This window comes from Chelonia mydas, chromosome 3, assembly GCF_015237465.2.
Source record: "Chelonia mydas isolate rCheMyd1 chromosome 3, rCheMyd1.pri.v2, whole genome shotgun sequence".
NCBI classification, from domain to species: domain Eukaryota; kingdom Metazoa; phylum Chordata; order Testudines; family Cheloniidae; genus Chelonia; species Chelonia mydas.
In genome coordinates, this window is record NC_057851.1 from 166,122,115 (window position 1) to 166,137,719 (window position 15,605).

General features: G+C 42.8%; 1 protein-coding gene and 1 long non-coding RNA gene across 2 annotated transcripts in view; one reads left to right on the plus strand and one right to left on the minus strand.

Moving 5' to 3' along the window:
• LOC122465204 overlaps nt 1–15,605 on the plus strand; it is a 74,435-nt gene that overhangs the window by 58,002 nt on the left and 828 nt on the right. The window contains exon 2 of the long non-coding RNA XR_006289872.1: nt 10,194–10,343. This is a non-coding gene — a long non-coding RNA (uncharacterized LOC122465204). The remainder of the gene's footprint in view (nt 1–10,193; nt 10,344–15,605) is intronic.
• Nucleotides 1–15,605, minus strand: part of LOC102930437 (3-hydroxyanthranilate 3,4-dioxygenase) — a 52,977-nt gene that overhangs the window by 13,792 nt on the left and 23,580 nt on the right. The window contains exons 5-6 of the mRNA XM_007066077.3: nt 14,930–15,019; nt 13,682–13,725 (exon numbers count right to left, since the gene is read on the minus strand). Of these exons, the coding sequence (XP_007066139.2) occupies nt 13,682–13,725; nt 14,930–15,019 (134 nt within the window). The remainder of the gene's footprint in view (nt 1–13,681; nt 13,726–14,929; nt 15,020–15,605) is intronic.

Genomic DNA, 15,605 nt, shown 5'->3' on the forward strand with positions numbered 1-15,605 from the left:
TTAAATATTCATACTCTGAAAATTCAGTGTGAAACTATTAGTGTTATAAACTCGCTGTGCTTTTTACAGCTTTGGCTGATAAAGTGTGACAATATGCTTAATTGAAAAATACATCAGGTTTACTGAATGAATTTATAAAAGAAAATGACACTTTTTAGAGCAGGTCAGATTCAGTTAAACAATGAAAGCTGAGATTAGGTCTATGTGGCTCTGCAAAAGGGATTTAGTGGGAGGGAGGGGATTGGTTTCAAGAAACTTCTATAACTTCAGACCCTTGCATAAAGGTAGTTCCAGTCTGTCCTTCCTTCCAGCTTGCACCTCAGAGGAGACAGGGTAGGGCAACCTCTCCTTCTCCATTGACTGCTGCAAAGCGTGTGCATGCTGCAAATGGTAAAAGGCTTCAGCAGGGATGACTGGCCTACAGTGTCCCAACACTCTGGCAGGCATTGAGTCTGTGGCCTGGTCTACACTACACAGTTAGGTTGACATAAGGCAGCTTATGTCATAATAAGATGACATAATAACGCCACCTCCACAAAAGGCATAGGGCTTATGTCGGTTAGGGTGATATAGTGTCTGTGTATATACTATGTTACTTACACCTGCTGTTAGTGCTCTTGTCAACAAGAAAGATGGGCAGCTAGAGCCCAGCTGTCCCCCACTCCCATGGAGAGCTGGGCAGCTGGACCCCACTCTTGGCTGGGAATTGGGGCAAGAATGGACCCCACTCCTGACTGGGAGCTGTGACATTGACAAGGTTGCCCAGCTCCCAGTGAGGAGCTGGCAGAGTGGAGGGGGGCGAGAAGCTGGGGCAGCTGGACCCAACTCCCTGGGGCCCAGAAGCCCCAGAGGATTCTCCCCCCCCCCCCCCACACTCCTGGGGGGGGAACAGGGAGCTGAGTGGAGGACAGCCCACCAGGAGCCCATGAGCAGGAAGCTGCCAAAGGAGCTGAGAGCCCAGGGTCTCCGCTCCCTACACTGCCCCTCTTTGGTCGGTGGAAGTGCTCCTGGTGAGGGCATGTACCGTCAACCCAAGGAGGGTAGTGTGGACATGCACCACTGCAATAATTACTACGGTGGCTGTAAGTCGACTTAATATAGGTCGACTTAAGTTTTTAGTGTAGAGCTTTCACTGCTGCCCTCTGCCTGCATGCTCACCGCTTTACTGCAGGCAGGGTTTACATGCCTCAACTTTGTCATTATTTGCATTAATAAGTTGCTGTTTTTCGATGTATTTTTGTGGGGTTATTTATATATATTTATTCCTTGATTTCCCATTGCGGCCCTTATGTTATGTAGCTTCTTTAGTTATTTGTAGAGCAACAATAGTGTGTTTAAAAATAAATATCACAGCACTTCAGTAATAGCATTGTTAATGCAGGACACTTATGTTCCTTCAAAATCAACATCACTCTGACTGGATGGGAGGGATTATTCTACAGACAGAAGAGCATCGATGCAAACTACATCCAAATTTCTAACACCTCAAATTTCAAGGGAGCAGGGTCTGGGACTGGGTTTTTGTTCGGTCCATTATAAAATATATACACTATTTGCAAAGACTAGTGATTTTTGGGTGCCCATCTTCAGACACCTGAAAGGAGCCTGATTTTCAGAAGACAGATGCTCAGCAGGTATATCAAGTTAGGCATCCAAAAACTGCAACACTTCAAAAAAAAAAAAAAAAAAAAAGGCTCAAAAGGTAGATTCGGATGGGTTTGGCTCTGGGTCTCATCCAGAGTTTGAAATTTAGATCTGGGATTTTACTTCAAGCCTTTCTCTAGTTCATCTGAACCTTGTTTTGGTTTCTGAGTCTTCAGATCCCTTTGACCTCAACCCAAAACTTTAAATGAAACTATTGATGAAAACAGTAAATTTTGCCCTATTTTAGGATTTAAATTATGCCAAACAACCAAGTCTCACATGGCTTCCATCCACCACTAGCCTGGGAGTACTTACAACTCAGGCTAGACTTGGGCAGGCCTTCTGGATTCTGTAACCTGGCAAAAACTCACCAGGTTATGGGTTTCATTACAAAAAGCTCTGCATGCAGCTGACTCAGAGTCCAATTCAGCCCTGGCACAATGGGTGCATCTTCTAGAGTCTTCAGTGGAAACTGCATTTGTCTATACCAGAGCTGAATTTAGTTCATACTCTCCACTGGCCCTAGAAGCAAAACTTGCAAATTCACTCTTGCACCCAAGTGTTCTGCATGGCCAAGTAAATCTGAAACTACATCTCAAAACCAACTCATGCTTTAAGAGACGCTGGAAAGCAGTAGCACATCCCCCCTCCGGCTCCTACGCGGAGGTGTGGCCAGGCAGCTCTGCATGCTGCCCCGACTGCAGGTGCCGCCCCCGCAGCTCCCATTGGCCGCAGTTCCCGGCCAATGGCAGCTGCAGAGCCAGTGCTTGGGACAGCCGCAGCGTGCAGAGCCCCCTGGCTGCCCCTACACATAGGAGTCGGAGAGGGGACATGCTGCTGCTTCCAGGAGCTGCATGGAGCCATGGCAGGCAGGGAGCCTTAGCCCTGCTGTGCTGCCAACCAGACTTTTAACAGCCTGGTCAGCAGTGCTGACCAGAGCTGCCAGGGTCCCTTTTCGACCAGGCGTTCTGGTCGAAAACTGGACACCTGGCAATCCTACTGTCTAAGTGAGAGCAGGCATTGGGCCATAATGCTCTCCAGAAACTCCACATATCTGTGTGCTGTGCCCCCACCACCCCCCAACCATGGCTGCTGTGCCAGGGCATGATGGGGGAGGTTAGGAGACAGCTTTTTGCTATCTTCTCCGTGCTTGCATCAGAGCAATTCTCCTGCAGCTGGAACAGAGGATTTTATGCCTCTCTGGCCTTTCTACCCAGCCAAAAGGTGCTGGAGTGGAGATGGGGAAATCACACCCTTTTACTTTAGAATTTGCATTTCATTACTTTTTTTTTTCTAGTTTGCATTCATCTCCTTCCACCTCTTATTAATGAGTGAGTGTATCTTAGCGAATCTGTTTAGGTGACCGCTATAATTCCATAACTTGGCATATGTTAAGGTTTAATTGTTCCTGCTAACGAGTTATATCCTAAAATTCTCTGCCCAGATATGTAAGCCTAACTCCCCATGCACAAGCACATCTCCCATAAACACTAATATCTTTAAATAATGTATATAACTTGAGACAGCTGCATTGTAATTGATGCAATCAAATGCTATTCTAGACAAATTATTTTACTGACAATGTCAATTAAATATCTAGGCTAGCGTTTTCAAAGTGGGGTGATAACTAAAATAACTGTTCTGATTATCAGAGGTACTTGAGAGTTCAGTTCTCAAAGCCTCAATTAAAAAAAATCTCTCTTTTTAGGACAGCAGTTGAGCACCTGTTTACCTTTAAATCAGTGCAATGGGTTTTAAGCACATTTCTAAGTGCTGTCCTGAATTGGGATGGACTTAAACATGTGTTTAGTGATTTCCTGAATCAGAGCCTCAGTGAAGTCAGTGGGAGTTGTAGGTGCACAATAACTCTGGAAATCAAACCACTTCATCAAGTGCCTGAATATGGACTCAAGTTTGGACTATATTAGTCTTATTTCACCTTGTCTTTCTTATTTCATATAAATCTCTCTCTCACACATGCCCATCACAGTACATTTAGAGTAATTTAGAGTACCCAGCCTAAATCACTGAAAAGGGACCTGATTTTCAGCGGCTGGATGTTCAGCACTTTCTGAAAATCAGGCCTTTTAAAAGTATCTCAAGTTGAGCATCCAAAAACCGAGGCACCTAAAATCACTCATCAATTTGAAAACTTAGGCCAGGGTATTTATGCCCATCTCACTGATGTCAAGTACAGCTGCTGAACCATCTATCTGAAAATACAGCACTTTGGCATATGTTTTTCTGTGTAATTATATGTTTTTGTGGCATGCCTCCAGGCTTATCATGGCTAATAATTTATTAGTGATCATGTAACAATGTCTTTGCATATTTTTTTTCATGTCACTAAATCTATGCTGCAAACTAAATGGTAGGTTTTTCTCTTGTGTTTTTCTGATTCAGACAAAGAGGTTGATGAAGAGAATTTATAAAAATAAATGTTGCACGTAAAGAAATAGGCCCATGTTTTCTCCTCTCCATAAGGGAGGTGTAGCCAGCTAGACGAGGGAATAAGTGAGAACGGGAACTGTATGTGCTGTCTTCCTTTGCTCAGGTAACAAGTAATTAGGCCAGGTTTTGCTATGGCCCATTGCAAACTCTTCAGGGCATGGTGGGTCTGTATCACTGTGGTCAGGAATGCCAGGTAATACATATAGCAAATGTAGTCTAGTGTTCTGGGTGCAGGCCGAGAAATTGAGAATCGTGGGTTCTATTTCTGAGTCTGCTATTGACTTGCTGTATGACCTTGTGCAATTACCTCACCCGCCTTGTCTCTCTAATATCCTAGGACCAACATGGCGACAACAACATTGCATAGGACCTTGGGCAAGCCCTTTAGTATCTTTGTGACTTGGTTTCCCCTTCTGTAAAACATGGATAATAATACCTACCTCACAAGGGTGATGGGAGGCTTAAATAATTTCTCTAAAGCCCTTTAGATCTCTGTGAGGAAGGGGCTTGAGAGATGCAAATTATTATTATTACTATTAAATAGCCCTGGGTGTGGGTAAGGCAAAAGGCAGCAGATTGATTCTCCTGGTGCATAGTCTGTTCTAGATGTTGCTGTCTGGGGAGCATTTGAAAAGAGAAGAAGGAAGTTAACCAGTAAGTTCATCTCCTCTAATAAGGTGACTGATCTAAGCTTTGGTTCTGGTGACCAAAGATTGAACAAAACAAGGAAGAGCATTTTGACCCAGCACTTTTGTGATTCCTCTGATGGTGTCATTAAATACATATGTGCAAAAGGTTGGCAACGGCTCAGTTCCCATGGTGAAGCCTTAGGAGAGCTCTTTAAGATTACGGCTTGTGCTCTGCCTCCCTTGGTGGCATCTCAGCTGAGAGTATTACAGAACAGAAGAGGTCTCTTTGTGCTTTGGGGGTTTTCTGGGGTGTGGGTTTGGTTGTTGTCATTAGAGTGCACTGAGTTCAAGGAACTCCTCTGGGAACCCATGGCTCAGAATCCTGAGATCTGTAGGAAATTTAGAGATTTGGGATTAAAGATTTTGTGGAAGTTTTCATATGGCAAATTACGTAAATCAATGTGTAACTCAATTAAAAAAATTACTATCCTATGTCCTTAATTTAGGACAATTATGGCCCATCCTTTGGGTCCATGCAGGAGAATATGACCATTTATTCCCATATGTTGGCTGCACATATTGTGGGTAGCTTCATGGTGGGGAGAGCTGGTTCCATAGAGCTTCTACATCCCTGCCCCAATGCAGGGGTGGGGCGGGGTGGGGAAGATGAAGGGGTGGAGCCGCCTTGGCTCCCCGCCAATGCACTAGTCAGCTCTGCTACACTGACATGCTTGGGGACTATACAGTGCCAGGTATAGACCTGGCACATGGCTGGAGCCGGGGAAAACTGGGAGGGAGACTGTGAATCAGTGAGTCACAATCTGCTTCCTAGGACAGTGCAACAACATGCTGCTCCTTGTCTGGGGACCGTGACAAAGCCACCATTTAGCTCTTAATTAAAAACTGCACTCTACTGAACTTCTTGATGTGTAAATAAGAAGTTTTAAAAAAATTCCAAACTACACACAGGCTTGTTTTGATAGAAATACTTTGCATTTCGATAGCACCTGCCAAGGGCTCTACATACAGCAATGAATTTCATCCTACCAGATGCCTGGGGTTTAGGTAAGCACGATCCTTACTTTACAGCTGGGAAACCGGTACACATGAGACCTGATCCAAAGCCAGTTAAGGTCAGTGGACAGTCTCCCAAAGGCTCATCTCAAAGGCTCAGAAAGATTAAGGCCAACTTTTACATTATTAGTTATGGGTGCCACAATTTTGGGTACCCAGTTCATAACCTAGAGTTTTAGGTGGCCCGCTCAATCACTAAGGAATGATTAAATGGCTTGCCCCTGCCATACATACAGTCAGTGGATGAGCCAGCAGGTCACCTGACTCCCAGTTTTTGGACTTAACCCCACCCACCCATCCTTCTTTTTAGGTAATTTACATTCTGTCTTTTAAACTGTGCTTCTATTATCTCTTGCAGCCAGAATGCTACAGATAGACTGACATCTGGCCCTCTCTTCAAACACCTTGTCTTCTCATGCTTATATCTTTGTGAAAAGAATTTCCTCTCGGACACAGACTCTATTCAGTCTCAGCTCTTTTTACAACTGAATTTTAGATTTTTTTTTTTTTTTTTAAAGTTTGAAGTGAATCTTTTTAGCCATTTTTGAACAGTGGGCAAGTGGACCCAAAATACACTCTTGAAGGGTTTTTTTGCTTATCAATAACTGAAAAATAACCAAACAACAAACCTCCAAACGTGGCCATGAGGCCAAGCCTCCATGAAGAAGAGCCTGTTTGCTTAACGGCAGATTGTGCTTTGAACTCAGTCTCTTCTAGAGCTGGTGAGTCTGCATGCTGTGCCCTTACTGTAAATGGTGCAGCCTTCCCCCACAGGTGCAGCCAGATGGAGGGGTAGGATAGGGGGTTAGTATGGCCACATCTTTCATGCCCCCTGTAGGGCACTAGGAGGGACAGTGCACTAGCACAGGATCTGCTATTATGTCTGCCAGCCTAATGGAAAAGTCATATAGAACTTAGTAGAAAAATCTATCGTATCTATAGACACTTTGACCCTTCCAATAGAATTTATTATTTAGACATTTATTATTTTTTCAAGTGCCCGGAAGTGTGCTAGTAACAACACAGTCCCTGCCCAGAAAAGCATAGTCTTGGTTGCACATGCCACTACTGGTAAGGGACAGACGCACACAAGGCCCAGAGAAAGGGGAGGGGAAGGAAAAGACAAGGGGGACAGCAAGATCACATGATCACTTGGTAAAGCATGTACATATTTAGATGGTCCCGTTCATTCCTTCTACTTATTGTTGACTGTGTAGCATTCATCAGTCTTAGGAGGGATCGCATGTGGCTAGGAGAGCTCGCATGGCAAACAGGTTTGGGGAAGGAGTTCCAAGAAGAAGGGGCAGGGTAGATGAGGCCTATGGACAAAAGAGGTGACAGGGGTACTGAGGCTAGTATCTTTGGCAGAACGAAGAGAGTGGGGGAAGATCCGAAAAGAGACCAGGTCTGAATTATAGGCAGGGGTTGCACAGATAATGTCTCATGGAACTCTGAAGTTTTCATGGCCCCAGATAATTTTAATCCACCCCTGAAAAGTGATTACTGGTGTGAGTTTAACTAGCCCAATCTGAGTGCTGCTCGGCTGGGATTTGCACAATATGCAGAGACTTGGGTGTTCCCAGCAGCAAGGCCACTTTTTAAACATCTGCACACTTCAGTCACTGTTTCGAGCCCATATATTAGACAATGAGAGAGGGTTAACTGGTCACAGAAGAGAATTGAGTAATCCGGCCTAATGTGTTGGTGGCCTTTTAACTCCCCTCTCCTTCCTCCATTAGTGTAATAGCCAAGGAATCATTATCTTAAACTGCTTCAGAGCCAAAAGATTGTCAGGATTAATGTTTTCAACATCTGGATCATTTTAATTTTTTTTCAGTGTTTGTATGGGACTGAAGTGGGGTTATTTTAGGGCGTGGAAAAGGGAAATGTAGGATATTGGTACAAGCTGTTTTTAATAATAACTTCAATTTAAAATATTACTTTATAGGTTTTTTTTGCATATATGAGCATAACACTGGAAAATACAATTTCCATAGGAAAACTTGTTTTTGTATATTTCAGTTGGCTCAACTATGATCTTTAACATATTCTCCTGAGTTACACAAGTGCAAATCTGATGAACTTTTCAACAGAGATACTCTAGATTTATTTGAGGTAACACAGCAGAATTCTGCCCTTTGGAGTTTGATCTTTTTTTAAGTTGTACAGTTTTCATTTAATTGAACCAATAAACTGTCCACTAGCCAGTTATCTTTCTTATTTAGCTCTCTTTATTTATTTTTTATTTTCAATTAACTGATAATTACACTTAAACTGATGTGTGCTAAATCTTAATGTCTCTAAGGATGATGTCCTGGAAATAGGCCTTGCTGTAAATCAGGCACTGTCTGTTGCATAACATACAACTGGGCTGTGTCTGCTGAGAACAGTGTTGCACTCCTCTTGACTTGTTTGATTTCATGCTCTATAATGGCACAAGATTCACAACAAGGTATGAGGGCTTGTCTAAGCACAACAATTGCACTGGATTAACAAAAGGTATGATGTTAAACCAATGCAGCTTTGTAATGTGGACACTCATGTTGGTTTAAATCCGGCTTACTCTGGTTTAGCTCACAGCTATAATTTATATAATACTTTTAGTTAGTCAATTCATAGAATACTTTAGTTAGTTAAACCAGTGCAAATGTGTGTGTAGATCAGGCTTTAGACTACATTATGTCTTTCCCCCCACAACTTGATGAGTAAAACACACAACATTTCATACTTGTTCATATATTTTTTTGTTTTCGCTATGCTGAGTGATTACCAAGAGCAAAGACTTGGTTATGTACTCACTAGGCTTTGAAGCCAATGCTGCAGTTGTTCCATGCACTGGAACAGTGCAAGTTGTGTATGTGATGTGACAGCAGACTCAGGCTCTTTGTACCATATTCTTCTATATCCATGGTGCTGTCCTCATAAAGCCCTTTGTAGCTGTTGAGGCACTGGTATATATTGACTAAAAATAGGTAGTTCCATTTGGAGAAAATCAACCCTATTATAAAATCTTTAGTGAAGTTCATTAAACTTTAGTTTAAACTTTAGGGCACCTAAATTCTCTGCAGACATTCTGACAACATTTCCATCCCACCTGGAAACAGGTACCAAATGTCTTAGAAGAGAGACAGTTGGCACAAATTTTTGAGCCCAGATTTTAAGTGTGGATTATTTCAGGGAACACCAGATAAGCTTCTGAACCTTTGGATGCTTTTGTAAACCAAATCTCTGAAGCTTTTCAGGCACAGCCATTGCTGACCATTACTAGTGATGAGCAAACATCAAGTGCCTGTCTACACCGTACATTTGTCTACACCAGAGGAGCGTAAATTCTAGTGTACATTAACATGTCACACACTAAGTAGCCCATGTGGAATCTGCTGGTGCACACTAAAAGTTCCCAAGTGCATGTTAATATGATATTGTTTGAAACAGGACTACATTACCGTGCACTAGGGAATTTTAGTGCAGGCCAGCAGGGTTTACATGAGCTAGTTAGTGTGCGACATGCTAGTGCGCACTAGAATTTACACCCCTCTGGTGCAGACAAATGCACCTTGTAGACGTGCCCTTAATTTGGGTTTGGTTCAAATAATCAACCCAGACCTTGGATACCTATCTGAAGCTTATTGAACATATCTGAACTTTCCGAGTCTGCAAAACTGGGCTAGCACTGTCACCATATCAGGTTCTCTGATGAGATTTCTGGCACTTTGGCTTCCAGCTGGAAATCCCAAGTGAATCTCTTTGAATCTCCCAAACTCCCATGGTTATTTTGGCACTTACAGTTCCACACATCATGACTGTGATAATAAAACAAATGTATTTGATACCTTTCCTGGACCCCAAATCAGGGGTTTTTTAGAAACATGTTTAATTCTAGAAATAAGAGGAGGAGTTCTTGTTTACATAAGTGGTGGGTAAGCCAGCTTTTATCCCCATATGGCAAAACTTCAGGTTAGTGTAACAGGTAGTTTCACAGGAGGCCTGAGGTCTGCATTCAAAAATGTGTGCATGATTGCAGTTCACGTGATTGTCCTTGAAAACGGCTATTTAGACAGGCACCTGCCCAGTTTTTGCATACATATTTTTTCTCACTTACAGCACACACAAATGTAGGCATTCTTTTAAAATTAATCCCAAAGGCTTAACTGTACCCTTGCATGTACCTTTGTAAATCCTGATTTCAGTAGGATTGCCTTAGTGTTAACTGAGGCCAAAAATTGGCCCAAAATAAATAAATAACCAAGAAGAAACTTAGCTCAAGTCAAAAATAGTTATGGAGCGATTGATTCCATTCATAGCTTTCCTGAATGAAACAGGTGCTATCAGGACTTTCTCTGGAGATTTTTCTCTTGCTTCTTTTACCTTTTCTATTTGTCTGTCTCTCTGCAGAGGTTGTGGAACAGCTGGGACTCATGTGGAGATGAGGCTGAGAGCGCTTTGGCTGAAGCCCTGTTGCTGCTGACTTAGATGCAGACTGCTTGCCTGGCTTGAAATTCACCTCTTTGCCCAGGACCAGCACAAGATTTGTGGACCACTTAGGTACCTGGGGCTTCAATTGGATTTGCATACTGCACACATCTTATGCTGATCCTTGAATTACACCAAGGAGAGAAAATTATAAATCCCAGAGGAAATCACGGCTCTGGGGGGTATATTCTCCATCAGCGGAACACAACTTGAGAAGTTAGTAGTTTTTGTTACTAGCTTACCCAAGGCTTTGTGCAGGGTTTGATACACAAATTCAACTGAGTTTAATGGGAGCTGGGAGCTAAAATTCCTGCAACTCTAAAAATATTAGGGTATGTGTGGCTTTTTTTGCACAACAGAAGCTGTTTCTGGAAGCTTGTGTTTATTACTGTCTCTGAGAAGTACGGATCAGGAGCACTGAGCTGTTCACCAGGCTGAAATTCTGCACAGAATTTTTCTGATTGCCTTTTACTTGGGGCAAGAGCAAAGCCAAAAACCAGTGAAAATATTTGTATTCTGGATTCAGTTGCTAAATCCAAGTGGGAAATCATTCAGGGGAAAAAAAGATGTAATGAGCTCAGAACAAATGTAATACGCTTAAGTGCTTAATTTTTTTCTCTTGAAAACATCTCCTTTGGCTCTAATTAAACTCTCCCTAGCCTCCTGGGCTTTGGAGGACTTTTGAACAACAACAGAAGAAAGATCTTCCTTGCTAGATTTATGTAAAATTTCTTGTAGTTCTATGTGCAAAAGCTTCAAGAAATATTATGGCATGTGACAGTCTAGCCTGTGGTTCTTACTTTCTGTGAAAATACTGCCAATGTTAATATTTAGTATTCTACATTTTTTTTCCTGCTCAATATAATTCACTTGTTCCTGAGCTACAACCTCCCAGTTCTGATATGGAAGGGATTTGCTCAAATATATCTTACTCGTGTTTATTGGGAATCATTAAATTGACCAAGGATGGATGATGTGTGAGACTGGGGATATTATTTTTATTACAATATCACCTAAGAGGCCCCAGTTGAAATTAGGCCCCCCGTTGTGATAGGCACTATATGAGTATAAATTGAGAGAGAGTCTCTGCCTTAAAGAGATTACCATCTAAATAGACAAACAGGCAAAGAATAGGAGGAAAACAATCCTAATTTTACTGATTGGGAAGTGAGGCACAGAGAGATTAAGTGACTTGCCCAAAATCACAAAGGAAGCCTGTGACAGGTCTGGAATTGCACGCACATCTTCTAAATCCTAATCCAGTGCTTTAACCACAAGGCAAGACTACCTTAGATTCCAGCTCTACAGTCTGTACCTGTTGGACACTGGGAGACACCCGTGTTAGAATAAACTAGTTTGTTTATTCTATGAGGTAAGTAGAAGTGAGCTTTTGGGAAGACAAAATTTGCTTCCCATGAAAGCACAGAGTCCTCCTCTGTCAGAAAGCCATTTGCCAGGAGTATATGAGAACACAATACTGATGCTGGGTCTCTCATGTAGCTCTTGTACATGGTAAGTTGCAGGTCAGGCCCTTGAATCACATGTGGACTGACTACAGAGTTTCCTTCCTGGGGATACACTAGAGATGTGTTCACTATAAGATCCTTCAATGCAGTGACAGGTTTCAGAGTAGCCGCCGTATTAGTCTGTATCCGCAAAAAGAACAGGAGGACTTGTGGCACCTTAGCGACTAGCAAATTTATTAGAGCATAAGCTTTCGTGGGCTACAGCCCACTTCATCGGATGCATAGAACTTACTTATAGTAAGATATCACTACAAAAGTTTTTTTCTCCTGCTGATAATAGCTCATCTTAACTAATTAGCCTCTCACTGTTTGTATGGTAACTTCCAACTTATCTGTATGTATGCATGTTTTATATATATATATTACTAAATATTCCATTCTATGCATCCGATGAAGTGAGCTGTAGCCCACGAAAACTTATGCTCTAATAAATTTGTTAGTCTCTGAGGTGCCACAAGTACCCCTGTTCTTTTTTCAATGCAGTGCTTATTCTAGCTATTACTAGCTCAGATAAGGTATGTTACACATGACACCACCTAATGGCTGAATGGTAGAATACAGTTTAACATCCCATTATAGGGTCAGATACAATACTCTTTATACAAAGTTTTCATACTCTCTAAGCCTATGTCTATACTTAAAATGCTACAGCAGCACAATGGTAGCACTACAGCTGTAGCAGTTTTCCTGTCACTGTATTTAATCCACCTCCCCGAGAGGCAATAGCTTGGCAACAGAAGAATTCGTCCGTCAACCTAGCACTGAATGCATTGGGAATTAGGTCTGCTTAGCTACCTCTCTCTGGGCTGCTGGGGGGGCCTCAAAGAGAAGAGATTTGCACTCCAATCTGAGGGCTGACTTGAAAATAGATTAGTGATTTAAGTAGCCACTCTAGGGCAACACAATTGCAATCAGCACTGGGGCTTGATCCAAGGCCTAGTGAAGCCAGGGCAATTCAATGGGATTTGGACCAGGCCCTGAGTGACCTGAGGGTAAGTGCCCTTTCTCTCAGATAGGGTTGCCAGGTGTCCGGTTTTCGACCGGACCGCCCGGTTGAAAAGGGACCCTGGTGGTTCCGGTCAGCACTGCTGACCAGACCGTTAAAAGTACGGTCAGCAGGGCTAAGGCAGGCTCCTTGCCTGCCGTGGCTTCGCGCGGCTCCTGGAAGCAGCGGCATGTCCCCCCTCCTTCACCCCAAACCCCTCATCCTTGGCCCCACCCCAGAGCCCTTTCTGCACCCCAAACCCCTCATCCCTGGCCCCACCCTGGAGCCTGCACCCCCAGCTGGAGCCCTCACCCCCTTCCACACCCCAATCCCATGATCCAGTCCGGTGAAAATGAGCGAGTGAGTGAGGGTGGGGAGAGCAAGCGACAGAGGGAGGGAGGATGGAGTGAGCAGCGGCGGGGCTTTGGAGAAGGGGAGGGGCCTCAGAGAGGGGGCAGGGCAACGGTGTTCGGTTTTGTGCAAGTAGAAAGTTGGCAACCCTACTCTCAGAGTGTGGATAAAATACACAATCCTGTGTAAAGGAGGAGAAATAACTGTGCGATGTGGTGATTTGATTTACTATAATCTCACTCTGGCTTGCATGGTGCTCAAACAGTGTGGAAGCAGAACAGAGTTTCTTAGATCTTGCACTATATAATTCTCTAAATAGTTCATTCTGATGTCCTCACATAAGCAGACTAGGTACTAATTCCGCTCATACATATGCATTTTTCTTGTCTCTGTTGCAGGGAAAGAGAGTGGCTATTTTCCTTACAAAGTAGCTTTCATTTACAGAAGCAGCGAGAAAGGAAAAACAGAACTTTAATTCAGTTAAAATCATTGCTGCTTAATTACTCAGATGTAAATTAATTTTGTAATTGGGACAATCATTTCATTACCTGGATTTGGTTTTCCAGTGTGATATTGTGTTGAGTTGAAAAACCTGCAATAAGAAACATTAAGCATCACTAAAACTTAATGTTCACATTTTGTAGGCTGAGATTATGTAGCAACACAGCCTATGAAGTTGTGTACTACCATAAGCAATCTGCAAAATAGATAGGGCCAGATCTTCAGCTGGTGTAACTAGACATAGCTTCATTGACTTCAATTGTGCTATGCCAATTTCACCAGTAGAGGATTTGGCCCTAAGGCACTTTCCAACCCAAAGTCATTCACACAATAGTCATTAAACATTTTGCTGACTTCATGTTCTGCAGCTCTGGGCGACTGCCTTGCCATCCTGTAATACAAAGCTTGCTCTGCTAGTTGCTCATCCTTTATGAACCATTTAGAGAAGACAGGTTTCAGAGTAGCAGCCATGTTAGTCTGTATCCGCAAAAAGAAAAGGAGTACTTGTGGCACCTTAGAGACTAACAAATGTATTTGAGCATAAGCTTTCGTGAGCTACAGCTCACTTCATCGGATTTTGTTTTGTTTTGTTTTTTTTTTCCCACTGCATGCATCTGACGAAGTGAGCTGTAGCTCACGAAAACTTATGCTCAAATACATTTGTTAGTCTCTAAGGTGCCACAAGTACTCCCTTTCTTTTTCTGGAGAAGACAGCAACTCACTTACATCAATGGACAAGTTTACATGTTGCCTGGAGACATTTGCTTTTCACACGCTCGGGCAAGTTTAGCAAAACACTGATTACCCATTAATAATATCCCAGTGGAACTGAGCAGGCCTTCTTAGTCTTACCTGCAATTCCAAAGAATTAATTTCAGGAAGGAACTGTGGTGGGTTTTTTTGTTTTTGTATTTTTAAGGTTTCGCTATATATTTTAAAAGTCCAAGCAAACAGAAACAGTCAAACAAGCAGAGCTAGAAAATCAAAGTAACCTAACCCCCAGGCTAGTTCTACATCCCCATAAAGATGATCAGGCACAGCGCTAACATCAGTTCAGTGTTACAGTGAAACTTAATTCCCGTTACATTAAACATCTCCCCATGCTCTGTCTTGGTCCAGTGCGCTGCACAGGGTATAATTCTGTAAGGTGTGGTACACACTCGACTCCTGTCCACTTCAGTGGGAGCTGTGCATGCTCACTACCGGGCAGAGGTTCTCTTTGTAGGACGGTTACTAATTTTACAGTTAACATTGTTCAAAATGCAGCATAAACAGAAAAGTAAATAGAGACTTACTCTTGGATTATCGGTATAAGTTGTGTGCCAAGATCCTCACAATAAAACCATCTTTCAAACAGGACGTTGGTTGATTCTCCAACATAATATCTGACAAAGTAACAACATTAGTAAATCATTCCTTTGCATAATGGTTATTTTTTTAAAAAAAATAGCATCTTTAGAGTTAATGCAATGAGCTACATTTTATTAATAAGTATAGTGCATTAGAGGGACAGTGTTTTCTAGTGGCTAGCATGGAGAGTCAGGACTCTTCAGTCCTATTTTCAGCTCTAACACAGTCTTGTGGAGCAACCTTGGATGAGTCACCGAGAGTGTGCTCCACAAAGGGACTTAGGTGTTGCAGCACTGAGTGTCATGGTGGCTAACTTCTAAGCACCTAAAAAAAAACAAAAAACAAAACCAACCAACCACAGGAACAACACTGTGATCCACAAAGCAGTTACGTGTCTGGCTTCCCTATACAGTGAACGGTGAGAGATAGGCACCTGAGAAAGCAATCCACAAAAAGCCAACATGCTAGATGGGAAGCTGTCTAAGCTAGCCACTGGGAGATGCTGAGGAGATGGGTGTCTGTTAAGCCCTGCCCCTCTCACAGAGAGAGGTACCTCCCGGTAGCCTGGATTTAAGTGTCTATCTGTGCCTAGTGATCCATGAATGGGAAACTGTCCTGGAG